Source organism: Cimex lectularius, unplaced genomic scaffold (assembly GCF_000648675.2).
Source record: "Cimex lectularius strain Harlan isolate CLEC.00 unplaced genomic scaffold, Clec_2.1 scaffold45, whole genome shotgun sequence".
NCBI lineage: Eukaryota > Metazoa > Arthropoda > Insecta > Hemiptera > Cimicidae > Cimex > Cimex lectularius.
The window spans coordinates 1,128,517-1,151,928 of NW_019392634.1; the positions used below are offsets into that span (position 1 = coordinate 1,128,517).

At 36.4% G+C, this 23,412-nt stretch overlaps 1 protein-coding gene across 10 annotated transcripts in view; it reads left to right on the forward strand.

The window, feature by feature from the left end:
- The window catches only part of LOC106662754 (four and a half LIM domains protein 2), a 159,148-nt gene extending 138,567 nt beyond the window's left edge, over positions 1–20,581 (forward strand). For 9 of the 10 annotated variants that reach the window (XM_014387023.2, XM_014387020.2, XM_014387022.2 and 6 more), the window contains 3 exons: positions 18,548–18,717; positions 18,872–19,058; positions 19,874–20,581. In XM_014387023.2, the coding sequence (XP_014242509.1) occupies positions 18,548–18,717; positions 18,872–19,058; positions 19,874–20,031 (515 nt within the window). In that variant the 3' untranslated portion in view covers positions 20,032–20,581. Of the gene's footprint in view, positions 1–1,809; positions 2,042–18,547; positions 18,718–18,871; positions 19,059–19,873 lie in introns of those variants that run through there. The other variant, XM_014387025.2, reaches the window with a different exon arrangement.
- The last annotated feature ends 2,831 nt before the right edge of the window (positions 20,582–23,412 follow it).

Sequence of the window (23,412 nt, forward strand, 5' to 3'; positions counted from 1 at the left end):
CAAAGTCCCTCTGGAAAAGGGTACGTTTAAAAGAAATGAGAACGAGAGATAAATAATAAGTGAGTGAGGTATAGAATACAAGAAAATACGAGAGAGAATGAGAATTGGTCTTTTTTTTCCTCAATGGAAACCAGGAACTGGAGGAGTTACCTCCTGAGCACCGGATTGTTCTTTATCCCTGGCTCCATTCTTGGGGGCTTGCAACACAAGTGTGAATTTGAGCCCCCGGTGTGCCGGTGTTCTTCCATCGAAGAAACTCATTTTTGAAGAGGGTTGGGACCAAATTCAGAGTCGCTGAGATCTGATCCCGCTCCTTCCATTCATGAGTGCCGTGTCAGTTTCTTTTAATTGCGGCCACCGGTCCCCTTAGGCGTCAGAAAAAGTACAGAGGCGACGGTGGGGATCGAACCCACGACCGCGGGATCTACTAGCCGAGAATCTGACGCCTTAACCACTCGGCTACAGCGGCCATCCAGAATTGATCCATATTGAAGATGCTGGAAGTAAAGAGGGATTGTAGTAGTTAAAGAATATGAGTGTGGAAGAGAGAGAGAGAGAGAGAGAGAGAGAGAGAGAGAGAATGAGAAAGACCGTGAGATAGATTGTGTAATGCTAATAGTGAACCTAAAAAATATGTAATAAAAACTATTCGCACTAATGACCTTTCTCCTTTCGCTTAAGCACTCAAGATGTAATTGCAAATTAAACAAGAATTACCCAAAGGAAAGCTTAGTAATATCTCACAGCCCTCAAAAAATTTGTCTTCGCTAAACATAGGACAAATTTGCCCAGTACAATTACTCGGTTTAAAAAAATTGGCTCAATTCCCCAATTGAATGTTTTAAGTGAAAATTCGGAGCATACGAAGGCTAATGATCGAGGCAAAAGTGAAGAACCTTGTTTTAAACAATGGAACGAGCTAATGATCAGACATTGCTCGTCATCATACAAACAACAAAGAACGATTGACTACTGGAGACATAATCTATTATATATTGTTAACAACATCTTGTTCCGTATTCATATTTTATCACTGTGTTCACATCTTAATCTTGTTCTATATTCACATTTTATAAGAAGATTTTTACTCAATAATTTGTGCACCTATTTCTGAAAAATGAAAATATAGGCAAATTTAAAAGAACTGTAGGACGTAGTGGATAATCTATAGGAACAGAATTTCCTCGCAATGTGCGATATTAGTATAGTATAGATAAACTTTAGATAAGATATAAAGATTAGTAAAACTTGAACCCTCCTATGGACTACTATAGAGATAATCGGATGTATGCAAATCGCCCTCCTCGGAATTTCAATTATCATAATTCAAGTGATACCAGTTATACCAATCATCAAGACTGCCTTATCTTAAAAACGGATGACCCCAAAATCACCTCAGCAGAGAAGGATGCGAATTAGTTAAAAACGAAACGTGCTCGACCACAGCGGGCAGCAGTTATGAAGAAGCAAATGTAAAATAATGAAAGTTGAATCGGGACAATGAGGCAAATAGATTCTCACTGAATTATTAATTGAGGCTGTAGCGAGAACAGGCGGGCCCGAGGCAACAGATTTTGGCGCAAACCTCCAACCGCAAATCACCGCAGGCCGGATGACTTGCGATGACATCATAGTTTGCTTCCGACTAATTTGTCTAATTGCTAAAGGTATTCAAGTGTGTTGTTTGAAATGGATGGATGCGCTTAATCATCGTGATCAAGGAGGAGCTGAATAGCGAAGGATTTCGTCAAAAGTTGCGCGCGCCTGCCTTTTAAGTGGGGCTCGGGAAGGTGAACGCGGCGTCGAAACCGTGTCAGTCGAGAGATGGCGGCAGAAGTGCTCAGGACCAAATTGGAGTCTTCACTCCGGATCAAAGAAGACGAGAAGGTGCAAAAAGCGAGGGAAAGGAACGAGGATGTGGCCATCCTCAGCACGTTCCTACCTCCTCACCTCGCCGTCAAACTCTCCTCCAACCAGCCCGTCTTCGTCTGCTGCCTGGGAAAGGAGTGCAAATTAGGCGATCCGAAAAAAGCAGTGCCAGGTGATTTCTTCAAAACAACTGTCCACTAACAAAACAATCCTTCGTTTTCGATCGAAGATAAGGCCTAGAAGTGGCCTCATAGGCACATACTTGAAAATTTTGCCTTTCCTGCTCCACACTCTCTAAAGAAAAAAACATTATCCAAAAGTTTAAAGAGCGCAGTCGGTTTTCATTTAAAAAATCGGTCAGATGAAGAATCAAATGGGTTTAAAGAACGAAGGAAAACAATTACACTATCGTGAGAAAGAGAAATTTAGTTTCTCCTAGAAGCGTAGAATTAAAAGCTGTTTTTACCTTCTTAGTCTATCCACCTAGTCAATCTTAATCACAAACTATTAAGTCTTTATCTTGTAATGAGAAGGAATTAATAAATTTTCATATATAATAGTCCCAAAGTTTTACACGAACAGTCTGTTCTTTAAAAATATAAAAATATACCTTCTACTACAGATATTTCTCTTTCTCATATTCAGAGATATTATCAAAAGATAATCGTATTTGATTGAAATATATATTTATTCTCTTGCAGATTTTTTTAAATCTTTAGAGCCGTTGCAGAGTTAATAACTGTCCCAAATGAATTATTTAAATTAGAAAATTTTAATTTAATATTGTCAACTGTCACATTCATAAAGAATTAGGTCTTTTTTTTATTAAAGCCTAGAAGAAATAAATAAATTTACAAAATTTATCGTGGTGCAGTTTTACAGGACACAACGTCAATTTCTTTGAAGTACAAATTTTAACAACTACACCTTTTTTTATCTGTGGTAAAATAAATTAATCAAATTTGGTAGAAATTTATATTATACTAACGTGTTTAACATCAGCGCCAAAAGAGCATTATTTGAAGATTAAGTCCCCGAACTTTACAGGGTTACTAACTGCCCCAAATAAATTAATAAACATTTTTACACGAACAACCTTTTCGTTCAAACACAAATTTCAACTACAATAGGGTGTTTAATCTTCTATGATATAAAAAGACAAACAAGTCCAAGATAATCAAGTTTGGTTGAAATTTACACGTTATATTTTTTTTATCTTAGCGCCATAAGAGCATTGTAGGACGATAAAGTCCATCCTACTTTACAGGGTTAATTACTGCTATAAATAAATATATACATTTAAATAATAAAACTTTGATCTTCTTAATGCCACATTCATCAAGAATTGAGTCTTTCGTAAAGCCTAGAAGAAAATAATACAATTTTCAAAATTTATCGTGGTGCTGTTTTTCAGAACCAAGTCCATTCGTTGAAATAAATATTTCAGCCACTACTGATTATTTCATATTCCGTGATATATGTGGATAATTAAGTCCAAGATGATAAATTTTGGTTGAAATGTATATTTATTATCCTGAATTTTAATCACGCCCCGAGGACTATTACTCCGGGGTGAGCGTGTGACGTTTGGGGAGTAAAAGTAAGTTATTAGCGAGAATGGAGAGGGTTCGACCCCGCCCCGATGAATACCGGCTAATCTGGGGGAGTGAATGTGTCCAGGCTTCTATGTTTGTATCGGTTATGTTGATATATGGGTTGTACATTTTGTGCCTATTCTGTAGTTGACAACCTGAGTTACAAAGTGGCTACCATTTTAGGATATCGACGTACATATAAAGGCAGTAACCAGATCGAGGCGCTCAAATGACAGATTAAAACAAAATACGCCTGAAAGAGTAGAAAAAGAAGGACAAGAACGCAGAAGGCCGGTGATGATCTCGGCTCATAAACAACCCACATTATATACACATAACTTCCAATTGTCACCAACGCAAGGAAATCGAAAGAACAATTTGTTATACCTGATTCCTCGGCGGATAAGAATAGGCCATACATTGTGTCGACATTGAAATATGAAGCTGGTTCCGATCATTTTTGGTACATTTAGTCTCGCTGGATTGTCTTATGTTGATAAGTGGTGGTTTAGTTTTATCTGGTCCGACCATAAATTATCGAAAACATCCGAAATCCAGGTTCATCACAAATCTCAAGAAAAAAACTCAAACATCAAAACTACCTCCCTCTCTAAGTACAACGGATTTTTTTTTTTTATGTAACAAACCAATGTCTTTTTAAAATACAATTGAGATAATGACAAAATATATCACATTTTATTAAAGTTATAAAATAATTTTAAGAATTATCGACAGGTCTCAATAGCCAGATTTTGATAGAATCATACATATACTTAAATTAAACCGTTAAATCAAAGAAGACCGGAGTAATAACATTTACAGAAAGGTTGGGCTCAGTGTAATAAAGCCACGATTTCTTGATTAACGGTGAACTGACCTTTATTTTTGTAGCATTTTGATGTCGACGAGCGTTACTATACTGTGTAGACAGTAGTGTTAAAAATCATAAAAAAAACCTAACTATGAACAGCAGACCGTATGTCGATACCATAACCGAGTTTTAAAGCTCAGACAGACCTCGTCAGATGAAAATAATTCTTTATTATTCAAAAATGTTTCTAGAAGGCCGACAACTACCAAATTTACATATACAATATGAAAATTTGAAATTTTTATTCTTGTTCGATGCTTAAAAAGTGAAAACTGAACATGATTTCGCATACATCGTGGTCGTAAAATCAAGGGCTTCTCGTCAAATAAAAAAAAACATTCACATATATAGTCAACAGAAAAATCTTAGCCATAATTGGACAGTGTTGATCGTCGTGTCAACCGAACAACTCTCGACATCACCACACGACCCCCCCCCCGTAAAAGCCGCACTGTTGTAATTTTCCCAAGATCAGACTATTTTGAGAAACTACAGACTAAACTGAACCGGTGGTCTTGTGTAGTTTATAGTTTACTTTGAAACTTAAAGGGGGGAAAATAAAATGTCCACGTGTAGTACTAATTAGCTTAGATTTCTCCCTTGATCTCCACGATCTGCAAAGAAACGAAACATGTTTGTGTCAGTATCTTTTATCGTAATATTAACAGATGCAGGTTTGTAATCAAAACTTTCTAAAATTAGCTCATTAGTGGCCAATCCTTGAAATTGTCAATACTGTTACGCTGGTGACATGATTAATGATTCTATAGGAGAAAATTTTCTCTGCTGTTAAGGAGACATCCATAAAACAAGTATATTTTTTCTATAATTAATTTTTTATTTAGTTTACAGCAGCTTTGAATTTCATGTTGCCTAAACATGTCTTGTTTGGTACCAAATATAACCTAAAATGGCCAAATGTGTTATAAGGGCACTGAAAAAGGGTAGCATTTCTACTTAAAAACTTAAGATTCAATGACTCCAAGAATTAATATTTCAATTAAACTATAAAAATTAGTCATAAATAGGTTGACTTTATGTTAATTTATTTGAATTTTGAAGTGTTTATCGAGTACTCGGGGGAGTGAATGTAACCATACTTTTATGTTTGCACCGGTGTGTTTATGTTAATTTATAGGAATTAATGTAATTTGTTAGCGTGAAGGAAGGGGCCGATTAACCCATCAAGTACTCTGGGGTTTGTATGTGACCTATGGAGATTAAAAGTAAAATTATTAGCGAGAATGGTGTGTAACCCCGACCCGAGGAATATCGAGAGTACTCTGGGGGAGTGTTTGTGATCTGTTTTTATATACGGTAGTGATTATTGTATGTCAAGTAGTCAAGTTGACAACCTGTAGTACAAATGAGAGGCTATCATTTTAGAAAATCGACTTAGTTTTCATATAGAAGCAGATAGTCAGTAACAGATTGAGACGCTTTAATGGCTGATTGCTCAAAAATTCGCTTGAAAGATAACAAAAAAAAAGTTAAAAAATGCAGAGATTCGGCGATGACCTCAGCAGTTTGTCTGCCCCTAAATTTTCCACGTTGTTATATTATTATTACAAAACATCACTGACCATTTCTATCTGTTGAGTTTATTTGTTGAGTTGGGTTTATTTCAATAACGCATTCATCTGCTCAAGAAGAAAGTAAAACAAAAAACGATAAATTTACTTGTATTGCTAATGATAATTCAGCTTAACGAAGAAATCTAACATCGATTTGTATAAGGTTAGGACAGGTTAGCTTTTGCTTACATTCTCTTAAGATTCTGTTATTATGAACTTACAAGTCCTTTAAACTAAAGAAAAAACGTATTTTTTGTGCCGTTATTTTTTTTTCAACTTAGATTTAACTTTATTACAAATTATGAATGTTGGAGTGAGTGCGGTGTTCAATCCTTTTCAAAAAGATGGTTCCTACTCACAGTAAGTTGTTTTTCAACGATCAGGATTTCGAGCTTTTAGCTCATCATCAGTTTGAAGGAGTTGTACAACCTGATGATGAGCTAAAAGCTCGAAATCCGGATCGTTGAAAACAACTTACTGTGAGTTCGAACTATCTTTTTAAAAAGGATTTAGATTTAACTTTTGTTCGTTCAGCCATCCATGAAGACTCTTCATCAGTAGTAATAAAATACTTAGTTTTCGAAGTATGTAACCTAAAAGAGTTCTATATCAGGTTTTTTTTGTAGAACCCTATTATAGAATTTTTTATTTCAAATATTATATATATTTTGGGGCTACAATGGCCCCTCCTCAGCGACAACCTTATCCGAAGAAAGAAGACATTCTTCCTGGCTCAGGGAAGGTTGTCGCTAAAGAGTAGTCCCAAAATAAATTCAATGTTTGAAATAAAAACAATAACTAGTTGGTAAGTTTCATAAAATAAACCTATAAAGCTAAAATTGCCTGAACAACTTTTACGATAAAAAATCGAGACTTCCTATAATTTACTAAAACAGTTGATTGTTGGTATTTGGAAAGCCCGGTCAGCTTTTTCCTACATAAACTTAAGATACAATGAATCTAACAACTTATCGTTCGATTTCCCTCTAAAAGAATGTATTTTTCACTAATTAGTTGTTATTTCTAACAAACATAATTTGGGGGGAAAGTGATTGTATAAATATAGGCAAAATATATTCAGGAAACAATTTTGATTTTGCTTGTCACTAATAAAAAATTAATGTTAGCCCATAACGATTGACTGCGGGGTAAGATTAGCTTAGTTTGTGTAGCTTTTGCTTTCAGAAACATTATTTTTTTCTCTCGGTCAGCACTGAACCCGGAGGAAACATTTTATATAAAATCAGCCAACGGTGACAGTATGCGGATTGATGGCGGTCGTTGCTCTGCTAGTCAGTGAAATGCTAAATCGCGAGTTTTTTGATGTTACTTAAACTCGTTTTACCTTTGTACCATCTTCAGTAAGAAACTCAATAAAGCGAGGAGGAAATCGTCGTTTAAGGCGAAGTGGCGTGTTCTTAGGATGATAAAGCGGGTAGAGAACCTGGGCAGTAGGGTTAGGATGGATCGAAAACTTGCGGAGCTTAAAACAGCACGAGCAGATCAATTCAAATTTCCCGGTTGTCATGGGACTTTCTCTAAGGACTCTTGATTTAAAGGATTCGATGCGTTCGATATTGGATAGCTTGACAGAACTCCACAATTCCGTATAGCCAAAATGGTCGCAGAAATGTCTTGCATAAAGTTAGTTGAATTTTGACGGTCAAAGATTTGCGTCCTAAAAGTCTTCGTTTTTGTCCTTCTTTTAGTTTTTGCCCATGCTGTTTCATAGCCCGAATTATCTGACTTGAGTGACGATAGTTCTTATTTGTTGATGTACAGTGGATGGCAAGATTATTTTTTCAAAGTAATGAACCCACAGTTTTTCCTTATTCAGTCTTATCCTCTACTTTTAGCACCTTCCTTCGATAAGCTCAAGGTGTACTTGGATGTTGGAAGTTGCTTGAATAGGACCCGTGAAGGTAGTGTAGATAGCCATGAAATAAATATGTAAATCTTCAGATATAAGAAAATAAATATAAAATTTAAAGGAAATCTTGTTATGAACGAAGGTTTAACATCCAAAATCGCAATGAGTGTCGTGGAAAACAGCTACATCACTGTATAATTTAAAAAATATTTTCATTTTCAAATTAGTCGCAGTTTCTTAGCCATCGTAGCTGTCCAAGTCCTGTGTTAAGCTGTTGTCACTTAAGTCTGGAAGATTCCAGTCAGTTAGCTGTCTAGGTACAGTCCTAGATATTTGACTTATATGGATGTCGGTAGGTCCTTGTAATTTGATATAGAGGGGAGGATTGTTTTTCAATGTAAATGTACACTGCCTATATTTTTCCCAATTCTTTCTTGTCCTCCGCTTTTTGACCAGATCAAGATCTCCTTGGATAGGAATACGGTTAGAACACAAAATTAGGGCATTAACTGCATATGGTGGGATGAATAGGAAAGTAAGCAGTATTGAGAAACTTAAATTCAATGGTGACAAAAACTAATCGTAAACACTAAACGTAAACCCTTATTTTTCATTAATTGTTGGCTCTTTTGGTAAATAAATAGCTAAATCTATATATTACTTTCTGTAAATAATGTTTAAAATGGAAAGTGAAGGCAAATAAATCATCGTTAGCTCTCATACACCCTGTTATATAGTTTGGTTGAATAACACTTTCAGCTGTTCAAAGAAGAAAACCATAAAAGATCGGTCTAATTTATTATATCACTAATAATAAAAATAATGAGGTTACTTAAGAAACCTACAACGGTGGCTTGCGATATAATGTTTGCGCAAGTAAGACTTCCTTATTCAACTATACAAGAATCGTATTTTTTCATTACTTAGTGACCTTTTTTTAAAGCAATAAATAGTGTGTGTATGGTTAATTGCTCTAATTTTTTTCAATCTTCAGAGGTGAAGAGTTCACAATCTAGCTAGAAATAGCTAATTTTTTTTAAACTTGCACAGGCGTAGACATAATATTTTGTTTTTCGCACTTTCTCACACAACAGCAGCTATGAATCGAGTCGACGCGTTTGAGTCGTCTGACGGCATTCGACGGCCATCAGACAGACTGCTTGTACGTTGAAGTGTCCTCTAAACCTTTGATGGTGGGCTAAAGCGGCTTTACAGATAGATAGCTTACTACTGTTTTTATGTTAAAGTCAGTGTGAAGGTCTTCACCCCGGATGTATCATGTCCATTGGCTATGCTTCTCATTACTCCATTACGAAATCTTCAAGATTTGGCAGTTGGTCTTGCTGGCCCAAGAGGTGGATGCCTTACATCCACGCTTGAGGACTTTTTTCCCGCCATACTTTATGTAGACCCTACATACCTGCCAAAATGACAACTGGTTGTGAAGCAGGAACAGTGGGAATGTTTGATCTTCTTCGGGCCTTGCGTTATGAACCTGATGCTCGAGGAGGGTATGGGGATTTATTTTCCTTGAGTTTAATTTATGCTAAGCTAATGGGTCTCCCCTTGCTGGTTTCCTCCTTACAATACAATGTCGATAAAGTAAAAGCTTACTTTCAAGGGCCAAAGAAAAACTTCTGCCAATTAATCAGTAACTTTTCCCGAATTTGAGGCTGAGTTCTTCAATTTTTTTTACGTGCGTTTCCATTACAAGCGTACATCTAATGCCATATCAAGGTACTTTACCTCGTTGGTGTATGGAATTACAATACCGTTAAGGTAGGCTGGTATTTTGGTAATTTTCCAGATCGTATACCACATATACCGATTTTTCTTTATTCAGCTTTATTTTCATTTTTCGTCCATTTATAAATTCGGAAATTGGAGTTCAATATATGAGTCGATTGAGCTTTGATTTCTCCACCAACATATTTGCAGTACCATCAGCGAACGTTGCCGTGTTATCACTGGTATGTCGCTAGTGAAGAACAGGACAGGACCTAATACGCTGCCCTGCGACACTCCTGTTGTATGGATCTGTCTGAATTCTGAATAGCCCGCTGATTGCTGGAAGTACATGTCAGCAAGGCAGGCTGCAATCATTTTTGAGTATTTGGCTGGAATGGAGTTTTTTATTTTATACATGAGACCTGTTTAAGGTTATTCAGTCGATCTGGTCAATCGTAGTGTGCTGTCGTCCAAAGCTAAACTGATAGATATGTATTATTTTTTTTCTACTCAATAATTAACTTCACTAATTTCGTGGTCCACTTGACCAATTAATACATTACAATTAATTAAGGTTTTTAGTTAAGAGAAAAAAGTCAATGGCACGAGTGGGATTCGAACCCACGATCTTCGGTTAGATACGTGCTGCTCTACCACTTGAGCTATCGTGACCTCGTAATTAATTGTAATATATTAACTGGTCAAGCGGACCACGAAATTAGTGAATTTAATGATTTACAATTACACTAAAGTTCTCCGTGGCCATTTCATTTATCGTCGAGAATCCAATCCGATTACACGACATTTGAAAAATGTCAAAAAGGAGGGAAAATTCAAAAGGTGGGGTTGAGATGGGGAGTTGGTGTTCGAGTGGATCGAGGTCACGATAGCTCAAGTGGTAGAGCAGCGGCGTATCAAGCCGAAGATCGTGGGTTCGAATCCCGCTCGTGCCATTGAATTTTTTATCTCAACTAAAAACCTTAATTAATTGTCAATAATTACCCTTTTAAGCAGTAATTTTTCAAATAATTTAGAAAACACCGCCAGTAGATATATTTTATTATTGGCTTGTACGATCTGAATTTATGATGCGGTTAACTTGTTTAGCGATCATGATGACCTCAACATCCTTTCAAGTTTATCGCACATATTTATGCCTGAAGGTGCATTTGACAATCTTCTTCATCTCGACCACTGCTTTTTTTTGGCAACTCCTTGACAATCCGACCAGTAATTAGTTCGTATAAGTGGGCGTCGGTGGCCGCAACGGTTTAGGCGTTGACACGACGCTGATCACTGTAAGGTGAAGGTCCCGGATTCGAATCCAGCGGCGCTGCATTCGAACCCGACATACTTACAAATGGGCTTTTTTCAAAAACACCGGCACCCTGAGGGTTTATATGACCTCTGCTGTTGCGAACCCTCGTAAAAAAAAAAAATTAGATCGTAGGCCCGTTTTGGGAGTTGATTTCAGTTTTGATCGTTTTTTTTACTTCTTTGACGTCACTGCAGGGATTTTGATGATAGGATCATAATAGGTATGTAATTGGTTCTCGTTTTTCGTCAATTTCTGCTTCATCAGGGATGTATATGTTAGCTAGATAATAATAACTTATCGGCTTTGCTTTGATTGCCCATTACTGACTGATTTTATAGGCACTAGTAAGAGGTGACGTTTGATTATCGGTCTTTTTTTTTGGATTATAAAATCAATAAATGTAAAGATAAAATAAACTATTTCAGCTTTAAAAGTTAATTTTGACCAATAGGCGTCAACCTTAATTGATAAACTTGAAAGTTGTATTCCATTTACGAAATATCGAGAACAATTAAAAAATTGCGTTTCGGGCTTGAACAAATAGAACGCAGCTCCCACATGTGACGACTGCTAAATCTGGATCTGACTCAGTGCTCGGTCATCCCTGATTCCTATATCATATCCATCTTCATCCGTTATATTTGTAAACAATGGGAAATTTAGTTTTTTCTTTTTTTTGTCAAGGTTCCTCAGGTTGTGTATTGTCCGTTGTCAATGTCGCATTAGCGGCTTTACTGGCAGATGATTGGAGAGAAAAAAATCTGATGAGTAAGTAGTCAGTCGTCCGTGAAGGAATGGCCAGGTCCTTAATTCCAAATGCTCCTTTGTTCCTGACGAGCGCATAAGGCTGTCGCAAAACCAATTTAGTTCTACATGAATAACAGTTAATCAAACCCAGGGCCATATTGCATGTTTCAAAATCTTTCATTAAAAAAAATCTTCAAATGTTTGGGCTGAAAGTTTATCTGATGCTTTGCCCAGTTTTGTATATTTAGCCACTTTTAACACAATTAAATGAAAAATTTCTCAAATGCTTCTTTCTTAGTTAAGATTAAGCAATAAAAATAATAATTTATTTACAATCTGATCCTTTATCAAACATTGATACTTATGGGCCTAATTCATTGGGCCATCTGTCAATCAATTGATCTGAAAAATCTTATTTAGCCGTTATATTTTCCTGCACACAGTGGCAAATATTCCTTCATGAATTAAAACCAAAATACTAAATAAATTTTTAAACTGCAACCTTTATTATTACAATTTCGTCCTTCGAGATATCAAACGTAACTTTTGTCTAGTGACTCAGTGATGACTGATCGACGTGTTCGTTTTTTTTTTTTTTTTTTTTTTTTTTTTTTGCAACAAAGGTTAGCATTCCTTTTGAACCGTGTTTGTTCTTTCAATCATGGATAATAACAAAATCTCGGACTTTCATAAGGATTTCTTCGGTGGCAAAATATGGTAGGCGGCAAACCGCAGGATTGAGTCGCGAGCTCCCCACTTGCCCACACTACTTTCAAGCCGGCTAACCTTAGGCCGGTGACCTTAGTGCTTTGTACTTGTCAATGGATTTTCGAAAATACACGCGCTGAAAATTGAACTTGTCTAAGGACTAAGGATGTGCAGTACGGTTTCGAAGTCAAGTTTTGTTAATTGATTTTCAGCTGGGTATTGTAAAAAAAGTCAATCAGGATCTGATGAAATATAGTTGGTTTTGTAGACAATTGACATTTTACATTTTCTTATTTATCTGAAAATATATTTGTACTTTGGTAATTTCCGAGCTTTTATCTCATTGATCGTCTTTTGAAAAGTGCCCAAACGCATGGATATAACGAAGACTTGGAAGACCTACACTAACGGAATCTGTAGTTTGGTCGTTTCTTAAAATTTTGGACTGCCCATGCTCGCTCTTTTGGTCTGTCATTCTGTCTGAAAGACCAAAATGGTCGGAAACGATCAGACTACAGGTTCATCACTCTTCCCCATGAGGACATCTCACAACACAAACAATAAACGCCACCTCGCAAACTAAAAATCTCACAAGGAACTATATTTGCCTAAATAGTTTCTGGCAACCCAAGTGAAAAAAAAAATGAAACTACCCTTTAAGGCATTATTCTCATATAAATTGGTCATGAAAACTAAAGAGCTCTATCTGCGTAACTTTAATATCTGTTCCTGCTCATGCATAAATTAATTTCAACATTTAATTTAAGATAATTGCGTTTTTATTTCAATAAATTGTGTTAACTGGTAATTATGGTCGCTTCCGATAAATTTGGTCTGCCTTTGCTCGCTATTTTGTCCTGACCACATGACAGACCAAAATGATCGAAAACGACCAGACAAGGTTCATCACACAAACTCATGAGGAAATCTCACAATTCAAACGAAAAACGCCTCATCGCAGACTAAAAATCTCACAAGAAACTACATTGTTCTGAATAGTTTCTAGTAACTTAAGTTAGAAAATAAAATTATAATGAAACTAGCCTTCAAGGCATTAATTTTCACATAAATCATGGGTCATGAAAACTAAGGAACTGCTTTCTGCATGAATTTAGCATCTGTTCGTGCTCATGAATCAATTGATATCAAAATTTAATTTAAGAAAATTGCATTTTTATTTCAATTGTGTTAACTGGTATTTATAGTCGCTATCGATAAATTTGATCTACCTCTCCGCTGTTTTGGTCTGACAGGCCACATGGCAGACCAAAATGATCGAAAACGACCAGACAAGGTTCATCACACAAACTCATGAGGAAATCTCACAAATCAAACGAATAAACGCCCCATCGCAGACTAAAAATCTCACAAGGAACTATATTTGCCTAAATTGTTTCTACAATAGCAACTCAAGTGAAAAAAAAAAAAATGAAACTACCCTTTAAGGCATTATTCTCTCATAAATTGTTCATGAAAACTAAGGAGCTGCTATCTGCGTAACTTTAATATCTGTTCCTGCTCATGAATCAATTGATATCAAAATTTAATATAAGAAAATTGCATTTTTATTTCGATAAATTGTGTTAACTGGTATTTATAGTCGCTATCGATAAATTTGGTCTACCTATGCTCGCTGTTTTGGTCTGTCAGGCCACATGGCAGACAAAAATGATCGAAAACGACCAGACAAGGTGCATCACACAGACTCATGAGGAAATCTCACAAATCAAACGAATAAACGCCTCATCACAGACTAAAAATCTCACAAGGAACTATATTTTTCTAAATAGTTTCTTGCAACCCAAGTGAAAAAAAAAAAAAATGAAACTAGCCTTTAAGGCATTAATTTTCACATAAATTGGTCCTGAAAACTAAGGAGCTGCTTTTTGAATAATTTTAACATTTTAGCTCGAGCATCAATTTTTGTTAATAGTTTATTCACGACGACGAATTTTTATTTTAATAAATTTCATTAAATCCGGTTTATTGATGAAAAATCCCTTATGTGGGCCGATTCGAGTCACGACCCAATTCTCGAAAATGCGTCGGCATTGTGGAAGGCTACACCCCCGAGAGGGATTAAATAAACAAATGTCCTTGCATTGTGTTTAGCTAATTAAACAACGCATGGTAAACGGAAAAATCGACCGAAAGCCGCTTTTCACACGAGTCTTTCAACTGTTATTCCGATGTAATCGTTGTGACGTCTGAGGATTTCTTTTATATCTTTTTCTTTTTCGAGATCTCGAATGGTTTATTATTATTCCGCGGGTGAGCTGGAACGAGACGAGGACAGTGCACAAACGACTGGTCCTTACTTGTGTATATATGGCCTGGCTCCGTCATACCCTATATGGTCGAAAAATCGGCTCGCCACCTGATGACCTCTACATTCGTCATTTGCATTCGACCGAAATCCATTCTCTTTCTCTACTCGTCATCCAAATATAAAATTCCAATTTTTTAAGAAAATGCGCCCTCTAATTCAGTAATGTCCTAACTCAGCGCATTGCAAGTTGTGACGCATGAAATACAGAAAATGTATTTTTCATTTATACCATGTTGTTTTACAATCAAACCTGCAAAGCTACTATTATATTAATAGCTAATACTTTTATTTTATTTTTAATTGACCCATAAGACCAATAAAGACAGTTTTCTTCTGATGGCCCTAGTGTTATTTTGTAGATGATAGCCTCATAGCTACACACCAAGCAGAAATAAATAATTGACAGGACACTTCTAAAGCACCACGTGGTTGTTACTTATGTACCAATATTTACTTAGAAATCGTTAGATGCAGTCTGGTGTGATGTAGGTTTCAGAAAAACATTTTCTTTATCCTGCCAACGTTTCGATCTTTATTGAGATCATCTTCAGGGCCTGGGATTTACAAACATTGTTTAAATTTAACAAATACATGTAGAATGAGGAAAAAAGTGAATTTATACAATGCAAAATATTTTTTTATATTCAATCAAAGTATTTCTACTCACTCAAAGTGTTTATCTTCTGTGTAATTGTGCCATTCTTGCGTGTTGTGTCGAGAGTGCCAGTGAGATTTTGCTATTTTTGCACAAAATCTAAGCAAAATCCTACAGCACTCGCTACCCACCATCTTGAAAACCAACACAATTTCGACTTCAAAAATCCAAAAGTATTACGCTCAGAACAAAACAAACATAAACGTAATTTCTTAGAAATGGTTTATATCAACAGAGATAAACACAGCATCAATTACAGAACAGATACACGTAAACTCAGTCGTAGCTTCAATACAGATAACATACCTATATCATCACATTACATTCCACACATCAAATATTTTTCACGTAGTCTAATTTCCCAACAATTTAGCTTTTCTTTTCCTATTTATCCCTTTCTATATAATCCTGAAAGGATAATCTGGCCGAACCATTACCAACACATTTTTTCTCTTCGTCGGCTCTTTTCACCTCAAAGAAGCCGACGCCTTATACAAAAATGTCTTTTCTATACCGACATCCTTCCCCACCCCTTCAAAATCCAACGTATATAAACACAAAACAGCAAAATCTCACTGGCACTCTCGACACGACAAGCAAGAATGGCACAATTACACAGAAGACAAACAATTTGAGTGAGTAAAAATACTTTGATTGAATATATAAAAAAAAATATATTTTGCATTGTATAAATTCACTTTTCCATATCCAAAATGTAATTGTTATATGTAAACAATGTTTGTAAATCCCAGGACCTGAAGATGATCTCAATAAAGATCGAAACGTTGGCACGATAAAGAAAATGTTGTTCTGAAACCTACATCACACCAGACCGCATGTCACGATTTCTAAATAAATATCGATTAACGGTCACTAATCACCACACACACGCACTTATGTACCAATCTTTCGTTGAAAGACCCCCCCGAATTACATACCTCACTCAATGATGATGACGATGATGGATACGACGAAGTGAAGTTTTTTCTTCCCCTACCTAATACCCCTCTCAGCAATATGGAGATAAAGAAATTAGCAACGCATATCCACATCATCCTCACCAGTTAAAGAGGAGTGATAGGACTATATACTGGTCACTGGAATCTGCGACCATCAACACAACCTAGGTGTATTCAACTATGACCTCATTTGAGGGTTATACAATGAGGAAGGGGAAACACCCATTCGTATCATCTTTGAATGCAAAACAACCCCTCAATGGAAACATAACATGGGATACAAATAAAATCCAGAGAAAAGAAAATTAATGATTTAGTACTCCTTAGTAACAGGATCGGGTGGATTGCGCTGAACTAAGGAGCTAGGAAAGTGCAATAAGTCTGCAGCCCTTGGGGAACAAAACACCCTGACTTCCTAGTATCCATATTCATCATCATCATCTCAGAAATATTTGAGATCCCTACACGAACTCCTACCTTCCTTCAACCATCTCCTAGATCACCAGTTTGGCTTTCATCCTCAACATACCTCAACCCAGCAGGTGTTTCGCGAAGGACCACTTATCTCCCTTCAGCGTAAAAATTCATAATGGTCTTTCTTGAAGCGTTTGATCAAGTATGATACTTGATCTCTACCGAGTTGAGCAAGAATCAGGCTATAATGATTACCCTCTATTAGTGCTTTGGGAGTCATACAGGGAAGTGTGCTAGGGCCAATCCTTTGCCAAAACGATACAGCTGTGCTAACCTCTATCCCGATCCCATAATTTATTGAGGAGCTCCAAGCTCATATCCTGAAAGTAGTAGAATGGAGTAAACACCGCTATATAAAGTTTTATGACAGCAAAAGCACCCCTATATCATTCATCTTTCGAAGCAAAACCCCTCATTTTGCTCATTAATACTCCCATCCTAAGAACAGACTACGTCCCGTACTTTGGGGTCCACCTGGACTAACCTAGAAACAACACACTCACTAAAACGACAGCAATTAAACTTAATTACTCTACTGACTACTATCACGCGAAATCTAAGGTTTCAACACAAAACAAAATGACAATCTACAAAACAATACTAAAACCAAACTGGAAGTACGGACGAGAACTGTGGGGCACCCCTAAACCATCCAACAAAAGCTGAATATATACAATCAAATTGGTTTGTTACAGTAGTTTTTCTGTATATGCAGACATGGCTAAATAAATAAAAGCCGATTTGGTCCAACGGTATAATTCTTTTATCAGTATTGCGAGGCGAACCTAGTTAAATCGGTTCCGTTTTTGGGTTGGCCTAACCTCACTGTTTTGGCCTGTTATTAGATCTAAAGTGGCTAAATCTGGCAGCGAGAAGCCGAAACGAGCTGACAGACCAAAATGGTAGGAAACGACCAAAATAATGATCCGTCATTGCTGCACGGAGGACTCTCAAGAGTTGAGGACAAAAAGCAGCCATGTTATGCCGTATCCATACTGCAATTGATCAATTGATCGTACATTTCAACGAATTGTGATGAAAAAAATTGAAAAATCTCCAATCACCCTGATTCCCCTGTATCTCAAAGATCAGCTATTATATTTCTGAATAGTTAGACAGATCAATATGATTATAATAAATTGATCCTGGATTTTTGTATTTTTCATCTTGGGTGTTTGCAACAATGGCCAATGTAGAGTTCAGAAAGGTTCAATTCCAAGGCAATTCGAAACCCTCACGATCACGATGATTTCACGAAGCACCGAAGCCCCCTAGCGTCATCTTTTAGTCGTTTAATTTTAACTTAATTGAGTTTTAGTTGATGATGGGTGTTGATCTGCGAGTCGGTGCATCATGCTCAACCGACTAGGATCATTTATTGGGTCCGTCTTGACTCGCGGGTTTACTGACTTACTCAAACGCGTTTCGGCATTGTGCTAAGACCACACTCATCGTCACCCAAGACAAACCCAAAAAGTGCTCTATACCGGTTGAGTTACTTAAATTTGATGATTTATAATGTAAATGAAAGAATGTAAAGTATGATAATGAAATGTCAAAACGAATGGCGTCGAATGAGATGTCTCAATATAAAAGGTGTCAAGGAAGACGAAAGGGTTAATTTTTAATTTTCCTCCCGTAAGTGAGAGCAATTGAGGGTAATGTTTATCTCGTATTAATGTAGGTAATGAACCTTCGCAACCGGGTTAACGACGGCCTTCCTACGCCGTGCTTAAATGAAACAATGGGCAAGTTTTGGACGACGTCCTTAAATAAACTGTTTCTTCCTTCCCCCCGCCCGTTTTGCGTCTTTGCCGATAATCGTTAATTCTCTCCTGGTTCTTTTTCAGGAACAAAAAAGATGGAATACAAGACAAGACAGTGGCACGAACAGTGTTTCTGCTGCTGTGTCTGCAAAACGGCCATCGGCACGAAGAGTTTCATACCGAGGGAGCAGGAAATCTACTGTGCTACGTGCTATGAAGAAAAATTCGCTACACGATGTGTTAAATGCAATAAGGTAAGAAAAAAAATTTATAACATTTTTTACTGTAGTAAAGTTATATTTATATTTCACAAAAATTGTAGATACTAATAAAAAAAAAAAGATTTTATAACTCTTTTATAAAATATTCTACTCTTCTAAAAATCTTTGATTTATTCTTGTATTTCAGATTATTACAAGTGGTGGTGTGACATATAGGAAAGAACCATGGCACAGGGAATGTTTCACATGCACACACTGCAACACGTGTCTTTCTGGACAGCGGTTCACTTCCAGAGATGAAAAACCGTACTGTGCCGATTGCTTCGGAGAACTTTTTGCAAAGAGATGCACTTCTTGTTGTAAACCGATTACAGGTGAATTGTTTATTCTTAATCAAGTACTGATTCGGTTTAGATTGTGATAAAATTCCCAAGGGCCGTGCAACCTAGGAATGAATCATCATAAATTTACTCATCGAAGATTACTATTTACAATTTTAGTAATAGAGAATCAATAATATCAAGTATTTTGGGGAGGTGTCGGTGGCCACAGGGGTTATTGCAGTGGTGTTCATATCTGTAAGGTAAAAGTCCCAGGTTCAAACCCAGGAGCCCAGAATTTGAAACCAACAAATGGGCTTTTGTCCACCATCACCCCAGGAGTTGATAAGACATCTGCTGACAAATATAGACACAGGGTGTCCTGTTTAGATGTCTCAGCTGAATTTCTCTTAAACCAATGGTGCTTAAAAAAAAAAAAAAATTATTAAACACATATTTTGTTTCATTTTATATATTTATATAAAAAATAAATTAGACATTTTAGTCAGAAGGGAGGAAAGTTCATAGCTTGAAAGATGTTTTTAAATTTAAAACAAATTGAAACTGTATTAATGGTCAGTAATTGTGGTTTCACCAACTCCAAAATTAGCTGGCAATTTTTTTTGCTGACATTCAACCTAAATTTGCGGTGATGGGCCTAGTTTGGCCATTTCCAAATGTTTTCACTGTCCCTCAGGCTTTGGCTTTTCCTCGTTTATATAAAATGGTGGGTTTCTACCAAAATTGATGAAGACGAGAAGCAAGAACACATTCACCAAGCAGACCAAAATTGTCCAAAACGACTTTATTATTATTATTTTTTTTTTTTTTTTTAATTCATTGAAATGATAATGCTCTGTTTTCCGTAGGCATTGGAGGAACAAGATTCATCTCTTTTGAAGATCGACATTGGCACAATGACTGTTTCGTCTGCGCTTCTTGCAAGTCGTCGCTTGTAGGCAAGGGTTTCATCACCGACGCTGACGACATCGTATGCACCGAATGTGCAAAAGAGAAACTAATGTAAAGCTTAACAGAAAATTATTTTAAAACTGTAGTTGCCAAGCCAACTGCAATTTTTTTTTAAAATGTAACAATTGTATCCAAAATTAAAAAAAGAGCAACATTATTTTTGATTTTGTTGTAATCTTCTGTGATTAGAATCCTGTTTTTATCATAGTCGATCGCTTGAATGTTTTAATTTTCTGCTCTCTTTCTATTTATTTTTCGCCTTCCTTCTATATGTGAAAGTCAAACTTGTAACTCCTCTAATTTTTTTTTGCATTAGTTAATCTGTCAAGAAATGTTTAATCTGTACAGATTTCGGTAACTCAACTGTTAATCACTTGTATTTTATAAACATGTAAACCTTAAAATACATAGAAGCCTTTGTTCAGTTTGTAAAGCGTTAATCATTTCGCTTATTTATAACATGATACGATTCTGACAAAAAAAACCATTGTCAATTTTATCAAAAGTAGCCTTTAAAACACTGCTTTGCATTATGTAATTTATAATGTCGATTGTACATCTTAGCTTTTTGGTAGGAAATATAAGTGATCACAATTTTATTTAAACGATTTTGTGTCATTAAATCGGCCCATTCTGTGTACACCTAGAGCTTTTTAAATTATTAATGTTATAGTCGCAAGTCTGAAATACTAAAATTAGTCTTATCACATCCTCTGCAGGGAGTGTAGCAATGTCAAATGTAAACTTTACATAATTTGCTTCTTTTTTTTACCACTGCATATCTTTGAAATAACAAATACAATGAATTGTAAAATACATTAAACCAGTAGATTTTTTTTTAGTTCTTGAAAATAATGCTTGCTAATTAATATTATCCATCTGAATTAATTACACGGCATAGCATGGTTTATGCTAGATAAGTGGTTGGAAAAGCAAAATTATTTATTTTTATATATAAAAAACTAATAACACTTGGATATCACTTGATTTTAAATACATGACATATTGTAAAAACTTAATTAAAACTTTGTTAATAGTTGACTGAATTATAAGAAAAGTGTATTTATGTATAAAATAAAACTGTGGCCTTACAAATAGGGTGAGTATAAATTAAAGTGACATCCGTTATACTTTGTTAGTATATAGTTACATGTAAAATTTGAAATTTGATTTGTTTAAGTGCCATATATTTTTTTTTTAATTATCAGGGTCTGTGTACCTTAATAAAGTCATTAATTAAGTCATAAATGAAAACGATTATAAAATTCATGTATTATTTCTATAGCAAAATAACAATTATACAAAATAATATTATTGCAATGATAGTATAATATTTCATGCACCTACACCACATAGATTAATTAATTGGCTAATTTAACACGAAAAAAAAGTTAGAATGTCTAAAATGAATTTTTCATAAATTTTCACCTAACTCGCTTTATGCTTTTGCATGAGCACTCGCTTAAGTGTTATTAACAGTTGTTTTAAAATTCAAAAAGTTGTAATTTGGTCGTTGCAGATTATTTTGGTCGACTAGACATCACAAAATGCACCTGACAAAGTGGAAACATCCACAATTTTATTATGTATCATTGTAGAATATACATGCTGAACTGGCACGGGATTTGCATTTCGGCATTACGCCATCACGATACTGAAACATTTGAAATAAGCCAAAAAAAGCCGCCAGTGGAATTACCCTATGCCATTTAAGCATGAGATAACTGTCTTGCAAACCACCAACCATCATTACTGTAGAGCACAGTTAGTATTCATTGTTATACTAGGGAAAAATTCGCCTCACTATTAAAGGAGCATTGGTGCTCACAACAGGGACTTAGCAAACCTCAAAGACTAAACTAATTTCATTTACCAAGAAAAGAAACATAAATTCAAGGCCTATGCTTCTATAGTGAAATGCTGCAGTTAAAAAACCTACTGATAATTAAATTCACTAATTTCGCGGTCCGCTTGACCAATTAATACATTACAATTAATTAAGGTTTTTAGTTGAGATGAAAAAAAGGCAATGGCACAAGCGGGATTCGAACCCACAATCTTCGGAACTCAACTTCCTATCTCAACCCCACCTTCTGAATTTTCTCTCCTTTTAGCCATTTTTCAAATGACGTGTAATCGGGTTGGATTCTCGACAACAAATGAAATGGCCACGGAGAGCTTTAGTGAAGTATACTTCATTTTTAATCATTAAATTCACTAATTTCTTGGTCCGCTTGACCAATTAATATATTACAATTAATTAAGGTTTTTGGTTGAGATAAAAAAGTCAATGGCACGAGCGGGATTCAAACCCACAATCTTCGGCTTGATACGCCGCTGCTCTACCACTTGAGCTATCGTGACCTCGATCCACTCGGACACCAACTTCCCATCTCAACCGCACCTTTTGAATTTTCCCTCCTTNTGAGACTATCAACAAAGGGACTTACCCCAAACGATGCTCGCCACGATCAGTGTCCACAGCATCTCGTCTCGCGACCTCTGACTTGGCTCGATTGGTTGCAACGGCTGGTCCTCGCTGGCTCTGGTTGGCTAAGTCCTCTTGTTGAATCCCAGACGGAGTGTGGCTGCTTCTTTCCCAGTCCTTGGGTTTGACTGCCTGGGGTGAGTCTTGTATCTTGACTGTTGCCTGTTGACTGACTTTTTATTTTCCAGTCATCCCTTTTATACCGGGTCTCTCCCGGAGTAGGGGTGGAAAGAAACTTAAAAGTCAGGGGAGTTCTCACGCCACGGCGGGGCCGACAAAGATGGCGGTCTAGCACAGCGTTGACGTATTCCCAATTTACGATGTCCCCCTTTCTTACCTAGCTGTCTACCTAGGTGCCCCTTCAAAGGACAATCTTTGTCCCTTTTCCTTGTTTACCTATTCTGTTCTTATTTTACAATTTAACTTAATGCTAAGATGGGGGCCGGCTTACAGCTATATTTGGCAGTAATAAGACCCAAAGTATCCTGCAACTCACTAATTGGGTGGACCAAAGCTCAACTAAAGGTTAAGCGGCATACAAAAACTGGAGATTAAACCCCAAAATGACCCTATGGCTACACACCTGCGTATTAAGACCGATGTGACATACGGGACGTTGTGTGGTGGACCAAGACTACAGGCCAAAACAATCAGGTTATGTGGCACCCAAAGACAAGCTTGGGTCAGTGTTACTGGAATGCCAACTGCGGCACTGGAGGTGTTGTTAATGCTTACTCCACTTCATAGTTTAATCCAAGGAGAAGCCACAGGAGCAGCCGATAGGCTCAAAAATGAACGACCATCTGTCAGGATAGGTTGTGTAAATAAATAATGGAAACTTCGGGAGGAGATCCAGGCAGATGCCATATTGGGCAGCCAATTAATGCCACTACTCCAAAATACAATTTTACTAAAAAGTACAAGCTACTGATACCAAAACAGGAAGAA